The sequence below is a fragment of the Indicator indicator genome, chromosome 24 (assembly GCF_027791375.1).
Source record: "Indicator indicator isolate 239-I01 chromosome 24, UM_Iind_1.1, whole genome shotgun sequence".
NCBI lineage: Eukaryota > Metazoa > Chordata > Aves > Piciformes > Indicatoridae > Indicator > Indicator indicator.
The window spans coordinates 16258671-16272695 of NC_072033.1; the positions used below are offsets into that span (position 1 = coordinate 16258671).

General features: G+C 48.7%; 1 protein-coding gene across 1 annotated transcript in view; it reads right to left on the reverse strand.

Moving 5' to 3' along the window:
* ZBTB46 (zinc finger and BTB domain containing 46) overlaps positions 1-11648 on the reverse strand; it is a 55226-nt gene extending 43578 nt beyond the window's left edge. Inside the window, exons 1-3 of the mRNA XM_054391832.1 lie at positions 11521-11648; positions 4232-4356; positions 1357-1495 (exon numbers count right to left, since the gene is read on the reverse strand). Of these exons, the coding sequence (XP_054247807.1) occupies positions 1357-1410 (54 nt within the window). The 5' untranslated portion in view covers positions 1411-1495; positions 4232-4356; positions 11521-11648. The remainder of the gene's footprint in view (positions 1-1356; positions 1496-4231; positions 4357-11520) is intronic.
* Positions 11649-14025: the final 2377 nt, after the last annotated feature.

Genomic DNA, 14025 nt, shown 5'->3' on the forward strand with positions numbered 1-14025 from the left:
AGTCAGGAAATACAACACATTTAAAGCCAAATCATCAGCTTACAATTGCTTCTACCATGAAAATCCAGAGATCCAAATGGAATTGGGAATTAAAAAGGGCCAATTTCAGCAAGAAGAATAAGGACATGCAAAACACCACACACTTCTAGTCACTCACATCATCAGAGCTTTGTTTCCACAATCCAAATAAACCACAAGCAAAACCCAGCTCCACTAAGCAGAACATAAATTAACAAGGAGCTTTTGCTGAACATTTCACTCTACTCCAGAGCTTTAACCAGCAACTTGGCTTTGGCCTGTGAGTTGTCAAATCATCCCCATGAAGTTAGGGGGCCAGCCACAGCATGCTGAAGCTGGATACTACAAAAGTGAAACTAAAAGAAAGGAATTCAGAAGGTATCTCAGAACAATCCATTTCTTAACCTGCACTGACAGCATGTGGAGAATTCCAAGAGAAAACCAGGTCTGAAAATGAAAGCTAAGGGAAAGCTGTCAGCCTTCAGGTTGTGGAAGGAGGGCAAGAAGCAATTAGAAAACTAGAAACTGGAAAGCTAAAAATAGATGAAAGAAAAAAGATAAACCGAACGATGAAGAATACATATCACAGAATCTTGGAATGGTTTGGGTTGGAAGGGACCTTAAAGACCATCTAGTTCCAACCCTCCTGCCATGGGCAGGGACACCTCCAGATCACTCAAGGAGGCATCCATAACCTCCAGTGTCTCACCACCACCCTCACTGGCAAGAATATCTTCCTAATGCCTAACCTAAACCCAGCTTCCTCCAGATTGAAGCCATCACCCCTTGTTCTGCACTCCACTCAAAAAGTCCCTTTTCAGCTCTCCCGTAGTTGCACATTTTGCTGTAGCATTCAGAGATTCATAGAATGGGTTTGGGCTGGAAGGGACCTTAAAGATCATCCAGTTCCAACTCCCTGCCATGGGCAGGGACACCTCCCACCAGCCCAAGTTGCTCAAGGCCTCATCCAGCCTAGCCTTGAACACCTCCAGGGAGGAGGCACTCACAGCCTCACTGGGCAGCCTGTTTCAGCACCTCACCACCCTCCCTGGAATGAGTTTCTTCCTAATGCCTAACCTCAGTCTAGCTTCCTCCAGTCTGAAGCCATCACCCCTTGTCCTGTCACCCCATACAAGAAGTCCCTTTTCAGCTGCCTTGTAGCTGCCAGTTTTGCTGTAGAACAAGGCCCTTTTCAGCCCTCCTCTAGTTGCCTTTTTTGCTGTAGCATTCGTCAGTAACAAGCAGCGAAGAGCTTTTTACTGGGTTTGTAGGAGAAAAACACCAACTTGCAATTAAAAATAATAACAATAAATAAGATCCAAGACAAAGTCTCCTTACCAGTAACAAACTGGGTTCCAGGTCTAGTGTTTCTCCTACACCAGCTGAGGACATCAACAGCCCTAGGGCAGAACAGGTAGTGCAATGTCTGCAACCTTCTGATAGTGCTGGGCTGAGCTCTTGGAGGGGAAAGGCAGAGCTATAACAGAGAACAGAAACAGGAGGTTTTAGACTTAAACTACTAAATCCCTGAGCAACAGGGATACATTTGGAGGGGTTTTCCCTCCCAGCTCACTGTTCAAACACCTCTATTTATGACTTAATGATCCCCAGTAAACATTAACTCGAAGCCTATCAGCAAGTTGCAGGTAATTAAAGCCTGGTTATGTTTTTTGGTAAGAAAAGAAATGAGAGTTACTTAAAGCATAGGAAAAAGGAAAAAAATAAAGTCTAATTTTAGCTACTAAAACTTCAATCAGATCCTTCAACCAACAGTGTTTCCTGTTTGGGAGCTTTTCAAAACATTCTCACTTTAATCGCTTTTTGAAGAGAGGTTTGTGGCCTGAAGGTTTGTGGCAGTTTGGGCTGGGTGCCCCCTGCCACTGCTGCATGAGATACACCTCTGGTGTCCCAGGTACCCACCCAATAGGGGTGGACACAGGAAACGGCGTATTTCTACCCATAAATCCTGCGCCCTATAAAGCCATCTGCAGAGTCATCCTCTTCCTCTTTCTTCCCTCTCTGCTCCCATGGGAGATGTCCTCTCTTATCAGGTAATGCCGGGGGGGTATCTCAGGCCTCTTAGGCCTGACTAGGCCTAATGCCAGGAGGAGAATGGAGGCGGGGGGGGGGGGCAGTCTCAGACCTGGCCAGCCTGAGACTTGCCTAGCAGTGGGAGGGGGGGGGGAAGGAAGAGCCCTGAGGGATTGGGTAGACTCTCAGGTGGGAGGAGGGAAGGATTGGGGAACCTCTGGGTACTGTGTGGGGGACTCTGTATGCTTTGGGATGTTCTTTTCCACTATGCTTTGTAGTTTTTTTCTGTATTTTCACCAATCGCTTTTTTTTTTCCCACTTAAACTTTCCATCAGTCTCCAATCCGTTTGCGTGTGTCATTCTTTTGTCCCTTTCAGGGCAAGAGATGTCCTGGCTGGCCTCAAACCAGCACAAGGTTGCTAAGTCACCTTACCTGACCCATCAGATACGAAGGGTAAGGAGCTACCAACACAGCCCCTGAGAAGAAGCAAGTCTGCAATGGAATCTTGAAGAGAATTTTCCCTTCAAAGTGTTTAATGGACACTTTGATTTGGGGTTAAAAGTCTGAACAATCCTAAGATTTTGAGAACTCTGTGAAATATAGAATCATAGAATCACTTAGGCTGGAAAAGACTTTTGAGGCTATCAAGTCCAATCCTTACCCCAGCACTGCCAGGGCACCACCAAACCATGGCCCTCAGCAACACTTCTCCACAGCTTTGAAACCCTTCCAGGCATGGGGACTCCACCACTGCCCTGGGCAGCCTGAGTCAGCCCTTGACAACTCTTTAAGGAGAAGAAATTGTTCCTCATGGCCAACCTAAACCTCACCTGGGGCAACTTAAGGACATTTCCTCTTGTCCTGTTGCTTGTTCCACGGGAGAAGAGACCAACCCCCACCTGGCTCCAGCCTCCTTTCAGGGACCTGTACAGAGCCAGAAGGTCTCCCCCTCAGCCTCCTTTTCTCCAGGCTGAACACCCCCAGCTCCCTCAGCTGCTCCAAGACTTGTGCTCTATACCCTTCAGCAGCTTTGTTGCCCTTCTGGACCCACTGCAGCCCTTTGTGTATCTATAAGCACTTAGGCAAAGTAGAAGAGAGAAATGTTTGACTCTGAGGGTGGGGAGAGCCTGGCCCAGGCTGCCCAGAGAGGTGGGAGCTGCCCCATCCCTGGCACCATTGCAGCTCAGGTTGTTTGGGGCTGAGAGCAACCTGCTCTGGTTGGGGATGTTCCTGGGGACTGCAGGGGGCTGGACTGGATGACCTTGAAAGGTCTCTTCCCAGCCAAACCATTCTATGATTTCTCTGTATTTCAGACATCTACACCACAGAGATCAGCTCTCTTAATTAACTGTCAATCAATAGCTCTGATTGGAAGACAGACCTTCTGTAGTAACAGACTGAGAAAGCAACCACCAGAAGATACAAGTGAGAAGAGCTTTTCCAACACAAACCAATGTCATTGCACATGCTGAAGGAACTCAGCTAACAAACACATGAAGTCATCAGGAAAATCCAAACATTCTGATGGCAATAAGCAGAACTGTGAAAACCTTGCAAACAAATTTGACCCACTTGAAGCAAATCCCACAGACTCTGTTGTCTGATTTCTATTTCAAGAGTGCCAAGTCTTAGCCTTTCCCTGCTTCTGATTGCTTCTCCACAGAAATTGTTTTTGTCTAGCTCCTTTTATTCCTCTTATTTAGACAGTTAAAAAGATAAAATGGGTGAGGGAGGGAGCCAGACAGGCAGAGACCCACAGGAAATCACTTGATTAGCAAAGTAAAACATATCTTTTCACTTGGAGTTAGGGCTGGTGCTGTTCAGGCTCGTTTACACCTGTCCCTGAGTCACAAAACGAGCTGAGACACTGTTCTGCACTGCTCTGCATTTTCTACTTCTTGCTGTAAGCTCTGCACCTGTTTCCCTCTTCTAATGGGAGAGATGAGAGCCAAGTGACCATGATTAATGGAGACAGCCCTACCACAAGGTAGGAAGTAGGAGAACAGCCAGAGGGATTTCCTCAGCTTCTGCTGCTGGGTAAAATGTCTCCACCAGTCCTTGTTACCCATGCAAAGGCAGATCCTCACACAACTGTGAGCTCTCAGAACAATGCCATCTCCAGCTACTCTTCCTCCTTCCCTTCCCACACTGAGAAAACATCTTTAAATGCTGAGAACTCACCAATGTTTGAAGATATTTCCTGTCAGCAAAAAGAAGGGTCAGGATGTTTCAGGGCTGGATGGTGCATGATTTAAGGAAGAGAGGAAGGTCTCTGGTAACAAGCTCCAAAAGGATCATCAGGTGTCCTGTATTTGAGAATGGAAGGAACAGGAGGCAAAAATTAAGAATGTACATTTTCACTGACTGCAGAACCCTTCACTGTCACCAGCATTGCAGAACAACTGCTCATTTATAGCACTGTTTGTCACTTCAACCCAGAAATACTCTGATAGGCTTCTAGAATTAAGCAGACAGAATTTGTTAAACACTTAGCACAAAGACTTTTTCAAAAGACCTTTCCTGAGACAAACGCAAAGTCTAAGGTTAATAACTTCTGACTGGGCTTCCAGAAGTGCTTGGAAAAAGCTACTGTAAAAACCCAATAGTTTGAGAGGATCTGAATTTTACAACCACTGCCTTCATTATTATCAGCATTTCAGTTCATGTTCCTGCCACACCTGCCCTGCACACACTTTCAATGGGGTTGGGATTCATCTCACCCCACCAGTCACACTGATTCCCCTCCAAAATCTTTGCCTAAGGCTACAGAAAAATTCTGTGCCCACGTAATACTGAAGTAAGAGGTTTGAGTTCTACTCCAACCCACCTCCACCAAGCCACAGCCTCCAAAAGCCAGCAGCACCCTCACATTAAAGAGCAGCATGCCCAAAGGTGCTGAGTAAAGCATTTTGCTTCTCTTACAGCTTAAAACCTTCTGAAAGAAGAAACCCACAAAGGTACAGAAAAGGATACAAACAGCTCACAACAGAGAGGGAAAGTTTTCTTTCCCATACTCTAAAAGCCCAGCAGCTAACCAGGATATTCCAATGGGCAGAAATCTGCCAGTACAACAGGATGCACCTTTCCATCAGGGCATGAGGTGCATGCTGCCAGCTCCAGATGCTCCTTTGCATTTCCTCCACATTTCACTTACTCATTTCCCCTCATTTCCAACTCTGCCCTCTTGCCCATCTCTCCATCCTGGTACAGACATAGCTGCTTGGCTCATTCCCCTGGTTTTGATCTCTGTTCTCTTTCTCATCTGGTCACATCAAGAGAACAACTGCAAGCCTACCCATACCTTGCAGAAAGCAACAAGAACATGGAGGAGCTGGCCAGCACCAGAACAGAAAGTACTTGAGAGGGTATCAGGCATGAGAAGTCTGCTGATAGCATCAATTGTGGCCTTTTGCTAGCTCCAGGCTCCCCAGGTCAAGAGAGACAGGGAACTACTGCAGAGAGCACAGCAGAGGCTCCAAGACTGCTGAGGGGCCTGAAGCAGCTCTGTGAGGAGCAAAGGCTGAGAGCCCTGGGGCTGAGAGCCGGGAGAAGAGCAGCCCCAGAAGGGAGCTGAGCAATGCTCAGCAAGAACTGAAGGAGCTGTGGGGGGCAAGAGGCTGGGGCCAGACTCTGCTCAGTGGTGCCCAGGGACAGGACAAGGGGCAATGGGCACAAAGTGGAAACCAGGAGCTTCCATCTGAACAGGAAAAAATTCTTTGGTATGGGGGTGCTGGAGCCCTGGAGCAGGCTGCCCAGAGAGGTTGTGGAATCTCCTTCTCTGGAGAGCTTCCAACCCCCCCAGCCATTGTGCTGCTGGGCAAGCTGCTGCGGCTGCCCTGCTAGGTTGGACTGGATGACCTCCAGAGGTCCCTTCCAACCCCACCCTGCTGGGATTCTAGGATCTTAAGCTTCCATTTAGAAGTCCCACTAATAATTTAACCAAAAAGACTTTGCCTTTGTGCATCATTACCCACAACACAACACAAAAAGCACCTTCAATCAAAAAAAAGAGGATCAAGAACTGCCATGACATCAGGCTTGAGAACTGCCTTGAAGAATGATTTCCCCCAAACTTTCTCACTGGTTTTGGGGTTTTTAACAAGGGGATCTTTGCTAAAATTCTTAAAGTCAGTAGATGAAAAGGGTGGGAACCACAGAAGGAGGAAGAACCATGGGGTGATTTTCAAAGAGATGTACAGCAGTGTGAGGGACTGAGAGAAATCATCTAAGAGACAGAAAAGACACTGCAGGAGTCAGGAATAATCTAGAAGTGGAAAAAAAAAAAATCAAGCAGTGTAAAAGTGAAGAGAACACACAAGGTGCTGTGTGAACCATCTCTTTGGGTAATTCCCAGCACAAGCACTTTGTGCCTTGGGTAAGTTCCCTTTTTACCTTTAAAGAATCAGTCTCATCATCCAGATTTGATCAACTATTATAAAACAAGAGGAGAAGCCAAGACGAGAATTACTCAGTGGTGTTAAGGAAGTCAACAAGCCAGTTTTATATTTAGCCACCACCTCATTCCCTAGTGCCACAGTGGCAGGACTTCAGGAGAGCTGTCTCCCAACCACTCTGTTTATCAGTACTTAAATTAGTTGGGTTTGGGTATTTTAAGCACCTAATTGCTAACACAGAACATTGATTCTTGTGTTTCAGAGCATGGCTTGAGCACCAGTCAGGAATTTCAATATTTTAAGGGGAGCAGTATTTGGAGGGGGCTACAGCTGGAGAGGGACTTGGTACAAAGGCAGGGAGTGACAAGATGAGAGGTAATGGCTTCAAACTGGAAAGAATTGGATTTAGATGAGACACGAGGAAGAAACTCTTTACAGTGAGGATAGTGAGGCACTGGAACAGGTTGTCCAAATAAGCTGTGGAGGCTCCAAGCCTGGAAGTGTTCAAAGCCAGGTTGGGTGAGGCCTTGAGCAACCTGGGCTAGTAGGAGGTGTCCCTGCCCATGGTAGGGCAGGGATGATCTGATCTTTGAGGTCCCTCCCAACCCAACCCATTCTGTGAAGGCATTTCCTCCAATGGTGTATTACTGCAAAAGGAGCCAATTTTTGGTTAACTCTTTTCCTCCACATGAGCAAGCTGGTTGAAATATCAACTCTTCCTGCAGAGTTGTTCTTCACAAGGTGGGCAATAGCAGAAAGCAAACTGGCTTGGAGTAAGTAGTTTGTCCAACACCATGGTGAGGGAACAATGAGTTAAGATAACTAGGTGTGTCAGTATAGATAGGTTTAAACATATTCCTTAATATGGAAACCCCCACTGACTTCTCTGAACAGGGTTCTTAAGCAGCTAAGCTCCTGGAAAACCCTCTGACATTGTTGTTCCTAAGTTTATTTTAATCCATACACAAACAGCTATGTTTGTGGAATAAATTTCTGACACTATGTTGCCTCCCTCCACGACAGGAGCCCCCCACTCAGTTTTACTCCAAAGCAAATGCCAGGCAGCTTCCACCTGCAGAATGTTTTTCTTTCAGAGGGCATACATGAGCCAAGTGGCCTGGGAAAAGCGAGCCACAGCCCCAAAAAATCAAGGCAACACAGGTTGAGTTTCAGCTGTAACTCAGCATCTTACATTTCAAAGCTCCAGCACAGGTGGGACATCCTTACCTAGCTGTAACAGGACACCAGGGAGTGGAACACATTTCCATCCCATTAGAATTACTGTCGCTGATCTCATCCTACCTGAGCAGCACTCAGGAGCTATTGAAAACCACTACTTCAGCAGCAGTCTGGTGTTTGTTCAATGTATGGGCAAGAAAGAAAGTTGAAGTGACTGTTCAGGAACTAACTGCACCACAGCTGACTTGGTAAGGGGCAGAAAACGTCCCCTGTGAGGCTCAGATCTCCACCTTATCTGGTAGGAAACTCAGTGAGGGCTTCACACTACTTTGTGCTTGAAAAACACTTATTCTCTACAAACACAAGGATGATTTTCATCAGTATAACAGAAAATGTTTTGGAAAAGCCAAGTAAACCTCAGAACCCCTGTTTCACAGAAAAGGAGGCTGATAAAAAGCAGCTGCACCATCAGTACTCAACAGCTACAAGATGAGGACTGAATCCCAAGCAGTTCTCCCTCCACATCAGACATCTATGTGTATCCAAACATACCAAGGCAGCACCAACCCTGTTTAGGGATGCTAAGGTGCCTTCCTCTTGCATCTCAAGTGAAAGAAGTCCTGCAACACATTTGGATTTCTCATCCTGCTTTAAGGATCTAGAAGGAACTGAGGAAGCCAGTGACAGAAAGTTGTGTTTAAGGCAGGTTGTAACACAAACATAGCACTTGCTGAAAGAAAAAAACCTTCATGAAGGAACAAAATGATGTTCTGAGGCAATGCATTTTAACACTGGAGTCCTGACTGTCAATTCTGCTTGACCAAAACAGGCTAAAATCACTCCTGGAGGTCTTTAGGTAAGGAGCAGGAGCACAGCACTTCCCACAAACACCTCCCTCTGCCTCCCAGCCTTGGAAGGTCCTTGGTGCTCTCGCCTAACGTGACCCCTGCTATCTGCAGACAGCCCCACAGCAGGCTGGCTTTCACTGGACAGACATGGCCAGTCTCAAATGTCACATAAAACACAGGTAAAAGCCACACACTTCCAAAGGTCCCAGCCACTCCTAAGCCAGGGGAAAAGCTAAACCCGGCATTAATCCTTTCTCTCGGCGTTTTCTGGGGTACCTCCGGCAGCCAGGAACGGCAACAGATCTCTGCCCCCTGGGAATCGTAAGGGCCATGTGGGATAACCATTACCACTGCAGGTAGCTCTTCAAAGACTCAAACTAAGTCCTCTTTGCCCTTTTGTTTGCCTATTAAACTAAGCACACAGCAGCAAGGCAAAGCCCAGTGAATGCTTTTTTGTTTAAGGTGTGGGGGGATGTCTGGAGAGCGTTAAGAGCACTCTGGAGCAGCCAGTAAAGGCAGCAAGGACATGAAGGGGGAAAATGTCCTGGGAAAGGTTGAGCTGTTTATGAAATAATTCTCCTCTGGAAGCAAGCAACAAGCCAGTTTGGATTGGGTGTTAGCCTGCTGCTGGGAGGACAGGAAACTTTGCTTAGAAACTTCAAAAACATGTCTCTTAAAAAAAAAATAAAATAATAAATAATGCAGACAAGTGGGAGAGCAAAGACCAAAAGAAAAGGCTCAGGCTCACAGAGGCACAACAATTTCCCGGAGGAAAAGCAGGCTTATGAAGAGCAAATAACAGATCTTTCCAATGTGAGGCATTCTCCCTTTTGACAGAGGGCTGCCAGGGAGGAGGAGGGGTGCCCCTAAACTGGTTTTCCTCTCAGCACTTCCAGCCATGAAGACTAAAATGCAAAAAAACCCTCTTGCAAAGAGCATCTCCAGCGTTGTACAACTGTCCCAGAAAACAAAGACCACGGGGAGCAAGTGGCCCATTTTCCTCTCTGCCTCCAAAACCCTGTGCACAGGTCGTGTCTGCCAAGGCTCAGCCCTCACACGCTCCAGAAGGAAACAGCATTTCAAGGGTGGGAATAAACAGCCAGCACCAGGATGCCCACAACACCTAAGGGGCTTTTGGTACCATGCTAAAACTGACTCAGTGACACCAAAGTCAATATAGAATTTATGAAAACAACCAGCAGAGAAGTTTAGCTGGGAGTGAGTTTCCCCCTCCTGGACAGGCTGTATCAAAACCCAAACCCTTCCTTTTCTCACTCATTTTCACTTACACTTAACACACCAACAAACCAAACCATCTCCTATTTTTTTTTTTTCTCCCTCAGGGACATACATTTGGAAGCTCCCCTAAATCCCCTTTTCCAAGCTCCCAGAGCAGACTCCTCTACCCCTTGCTCCCCAAAAAACCACTTTAAAGCAGTAATTCCTCACCACAAGCTGAAAATACTGTGACTAGTAACACACTCCACCCTTTTTTTTTTTATTTTTTTTAATTCTTTCTCCCCCCCCTTTGTCACTAAGGATTCCAAAATATAAAGCTTGACAAAAAGCAAGAGAACCTCTTTGGAATTTAGGTGGGGGGGGAAAGGTAGATTTGATTTCCAGCTGACACATGCTCTAAAAGCATAAAATGTTCAGCAAGGTGTTAATGAAAGAGGAATAGTTATCCAGTCATAGCAAGCCTCAAAAAGAGGGTTTTTTTTTTTCCCCCTCACTCTTCATGGAGAATGGAGCTTTTTTCCTTTTAATCCCCTTGGCCAAAAAAAAAAAAAAAAGCCAAACAAACAAAAAAACCAACATGAACAAGGCAAAACACTCCTGCCTTGGGAAAAATTTCATCTCAAGCATTAGCAGCAAGGCTGCTCTCCGCACACAGAGAACCCACACTTGTGAGAAAGACTTGATCGAGTTCAAGAGCTGAGACCTGAATCTGTGTTTCAGCCACTAAATGCGTCTAAAATGCTAGCAGTGATGCAAGGAAAAACGCACAGCACAACTTTGGTACAGGTGTCTTCCAGCACTGCTGTTTGCTAAACACATCTCCTAATTAGCATGGCTTTAAACAATGCTGATCATAATCCCGGCTCCCGGCGAGCTTGCCAAAGGGAATCATTGAGATTGCAAAATAAAATAAAAAGGATGAAGAATTCATTAAAGAGCTGTTTAAAAAAAAAACCAAAACAAAAACAAACAACCACCAAACAACTCTCCTTTTGTTTATCTTGCCCCTGTCAGGTGGAAGAAGAAAATCAAATCTGGGTTGATCTCCCCAGATTTCATCCCAACAACGCTCAGCTTCACAATAAGGAGCAGCTCCTTAGGAGGCACCAACGCTGCTGCTTCTTTTTTTTTTCTCCCCTCCTCTCTTCTCTTTCACGAGAGAAAATCCTCCCACTGTTACAGTCCTGAAAATCTGCTCCCGTCTCTATTTGTCATCGGGGATTGAGTTATCAGACACTACTTGTATTACTTTGGGAACTGACATGTCTATTTACAGAGACACAAAGGCAATCCTGCAGCACAACCCCTTCTCTCCTACTAGCACCTCTCCCAACACCTCTACTTCTCCCTCTTGACAAAATTTCACCCCCACTTTTTTCTGGGGGAGGCAGACACCTCACTAGTTGCCCAGAATGACAGAAAACATTTCCAGCCACTTTTGCACTTGTTACAGCTTTATGAAAACCCACCTATATCCCCCCTACCCCCCCCACTAAAGGAACAGCAGGAGTTTTTTTGCAAGGTTTTTTTTTCTGTTGGTTTGTTGGGTTAGGGTTTTTTTGTTTGTTTGTTTTCAAAAAGAGGGTCACTTCCCTCATTTCAGCCTGCAATTAAAATGGAGGCAAGGCCAGGCGATCTATGGCTGGCTTTAGGGGGGAGACAATAACCCAAAACAGGCCTGGCTTTAGGGAAAAAAAAAAAAAAAAGGAAAAAAAAAAGGAAAAAAGGGAGAAAAAAAAGAAGAGAGGCAGAAAGAGAAAAGAGAAACAGGCAGAGAAAGAAACACAACATGCTTCACCAGTATTATTACCTCATCCCTTTTTCCAAGCAGTTTTGAACCACACTCCTGACAAACTCTTGGTCCAACTTGCACGGATGCTGGATTTTAGGGGGCGGAAAGGGTTTTAATGTTGGAGCCGGGATTGAGGCTTGGCTATTCGCAAGTGGAGCTGCTGTTAAAATGCCCCCTTGTCTCTTCTCCTCTCCCTTGAGCTGGGTGTTGACGCAGCAGAAATTACCAGCTGGAAAATTCCCCTTTTGGAGGTTACGGGGAGGGGGGGGAACGAGGAGGGGGGGGGGTTGGGGAAGGAGAGGGGGGGCGGGCGGAGGAGCAAGGGGAGGGCCGGGGGAGGGGGGTTAAACCCTGCCACTTACCAAGTTAAGCCATCCACCCACACCAAATAAGCCATCGCGTCCCAAAGAAGGCACCGTGCCCCCTCCGCGGGCAGGGAGGGGAGCAATCGGCCCCCGCTCCCCCCCGCCACGGCCGGCGGGCTCAGCCCCAGGCAGAGGAGGGTGGTGGGGAGAGGAGGGAAGGGGTGTGGGGGGTGATAATAACGATGATAATAAATGAGGCGGCGGTGCTGGAGCAGTGGAGCTAGGGGGGGGTGCTCCCCGCCGCCCCCGGAGCGCTGCCCGCCTCGCCTCGCCTGAAGGCAGCCGCGGGGATGGGGACGGCACGGTGCTGCCGCCTGAGGGGAGGGGGCGGGCAGGCGGCCATGGCGACCCCCTCCCCTGCTCGCCTCAAAGGAGGCGGGAGAAGGAGGGGAGGGGTGAGAGGCGGCGCGCTTACCTGGGCCCCATGGAGGAGAGCGGGGTCTCGGAGCGGCCGGAGCTGTGGCTCCGTCGGTCACTCCGTGCCTCTCCTCCCGGGTGGGAAGGGGAAAGGGAAAGGGGGGGAGGAGGGCGGAGGAGTTGGGGAGGGGGGGAAGAAGCCAGCGGAGAGGGGGGAAGGAGGGGGGGAAGAAGGGGGGGGCGCCCGGGCGCGCTCCCGCTGTTCCCCCGGGCGCGCGGGGCGCGAGCCCGCGGCATGAAGGGGCGGAGCCAGGCGGCGCGTGCTGGCGCTTTCACCGCCCCCTTTCCTCTCCTGCCGGCTGCCGCTGATTGGGCACCGGCTCACAGTAGGCCCCGCCCGCCCCGTCTTGTTCCCGCCCACTCCCTGCCCCTTTGCGCCGCGGGGGGAGTAGGGGCGCCGCCGCCGGGTTTGCCACTGCCGGACACCGGAAGTGAGGGAGGGCGGGGGGCGCGCGCCTGGGCTGTGCTGCGCGGGGCACGCTGGGACAATGCCGGAGCAGCGCTGGGGCTTTGGGGGGGTGCGGTGCCGCGGGGTACGGGGGACCATGCAGCGGTCCCGGTGTTATTTCGGGCACCCTGGGGAGGAGCGGGGGGTGGGGTGTCTCCAGCCTTCCCTTTGCCGTGGTGGGCAGTTGCGCCTGGCCTAGGGAGAGGCCGCGCTGCTGCACCCGGTGGTGTCCCCTAAGTGGGCTTCGTCCCCTCAGGCCTCCCCCGCGGCCTCCCTGGGCAGGGTGAGAGTTGCCGGGATGAAGGGCAGGGGGGTGATCATCACGGGAGTCTGCTCCCGGTGGCGCTGGGCTGCTCTCTGTTGAGCTGTGTCCTCGGCGTCTTGCTGGGGTACAAAAGCACCATCTCTCTGTCTTAAGAAACAAGGTGCATTCACACAACCCCATGGGAAAAAAGAGCCAAGATCTGCAGCTCTGCAGAGTTCAGAGCCCCCCAGCTGGACTAGACAACAGGGCGCTGGCCTGGCTTAATGGCTGGAGAGCATGGCTGGAGGTCTGGAGAAAGGTTGTGCCGCTGCGGAATGGAGATCACAGTCGCTCATCGGCCCTCAGATCCAGGGATGGAAAACCTCTGGCTGCAACAAAGGGCAGGATTTCGCCCTTTTGACTGCTGCGCTGAAGGATCTGACAGTGCTCTGTATTTCAAAGGACAGAGCTTAACAGTACGGGATAGGTCTGGAGCGCGGAGGAAGCCGAGGTTGATGGTCCGATGGCTGTGGCGAGCGAGGGAATCGCTTTTCAAAGCTGCGTGGTTGCTGGATTGTGAAAGCAGGAGCTGGTCCAGCATATAAAACGTTTCCGAAGTGTTTATCAACATTGGCACACTGTGATCGTGTCCCAGACTGGGGAAATTGACACGGAGGAGTAACTGGGGTTGGCTGTTTGTTTGAGTAGTTAACTGGCTTAGGTGTGTAATCACACTCACTGCCCAGATAATTGTGTGCCCGAGGTTTAAAAGTTTCCTCCGTGGTTTCCTTTCCTTCACCCAATAGATTTTCTTCTCTGGCAGTAAGCAGACCAGCTGTTGAAAGCTCAGTGTGGACTTTCATGCCTACTCTTTACTCAAATCTCTTTCTACAAGGTGCTTTTCAACTCTGGGATGTCCCCTCACAGAAAGTGTTTCCCATTTCTTCAATCTGTGATTTAAATAAACAGATGTTCCACCGGGTGTTTTTTCCTCCCCCTGTTTCCTCCTACGTATTCTAAATACCTTTTAATTTTGAAAAGGCTATGAA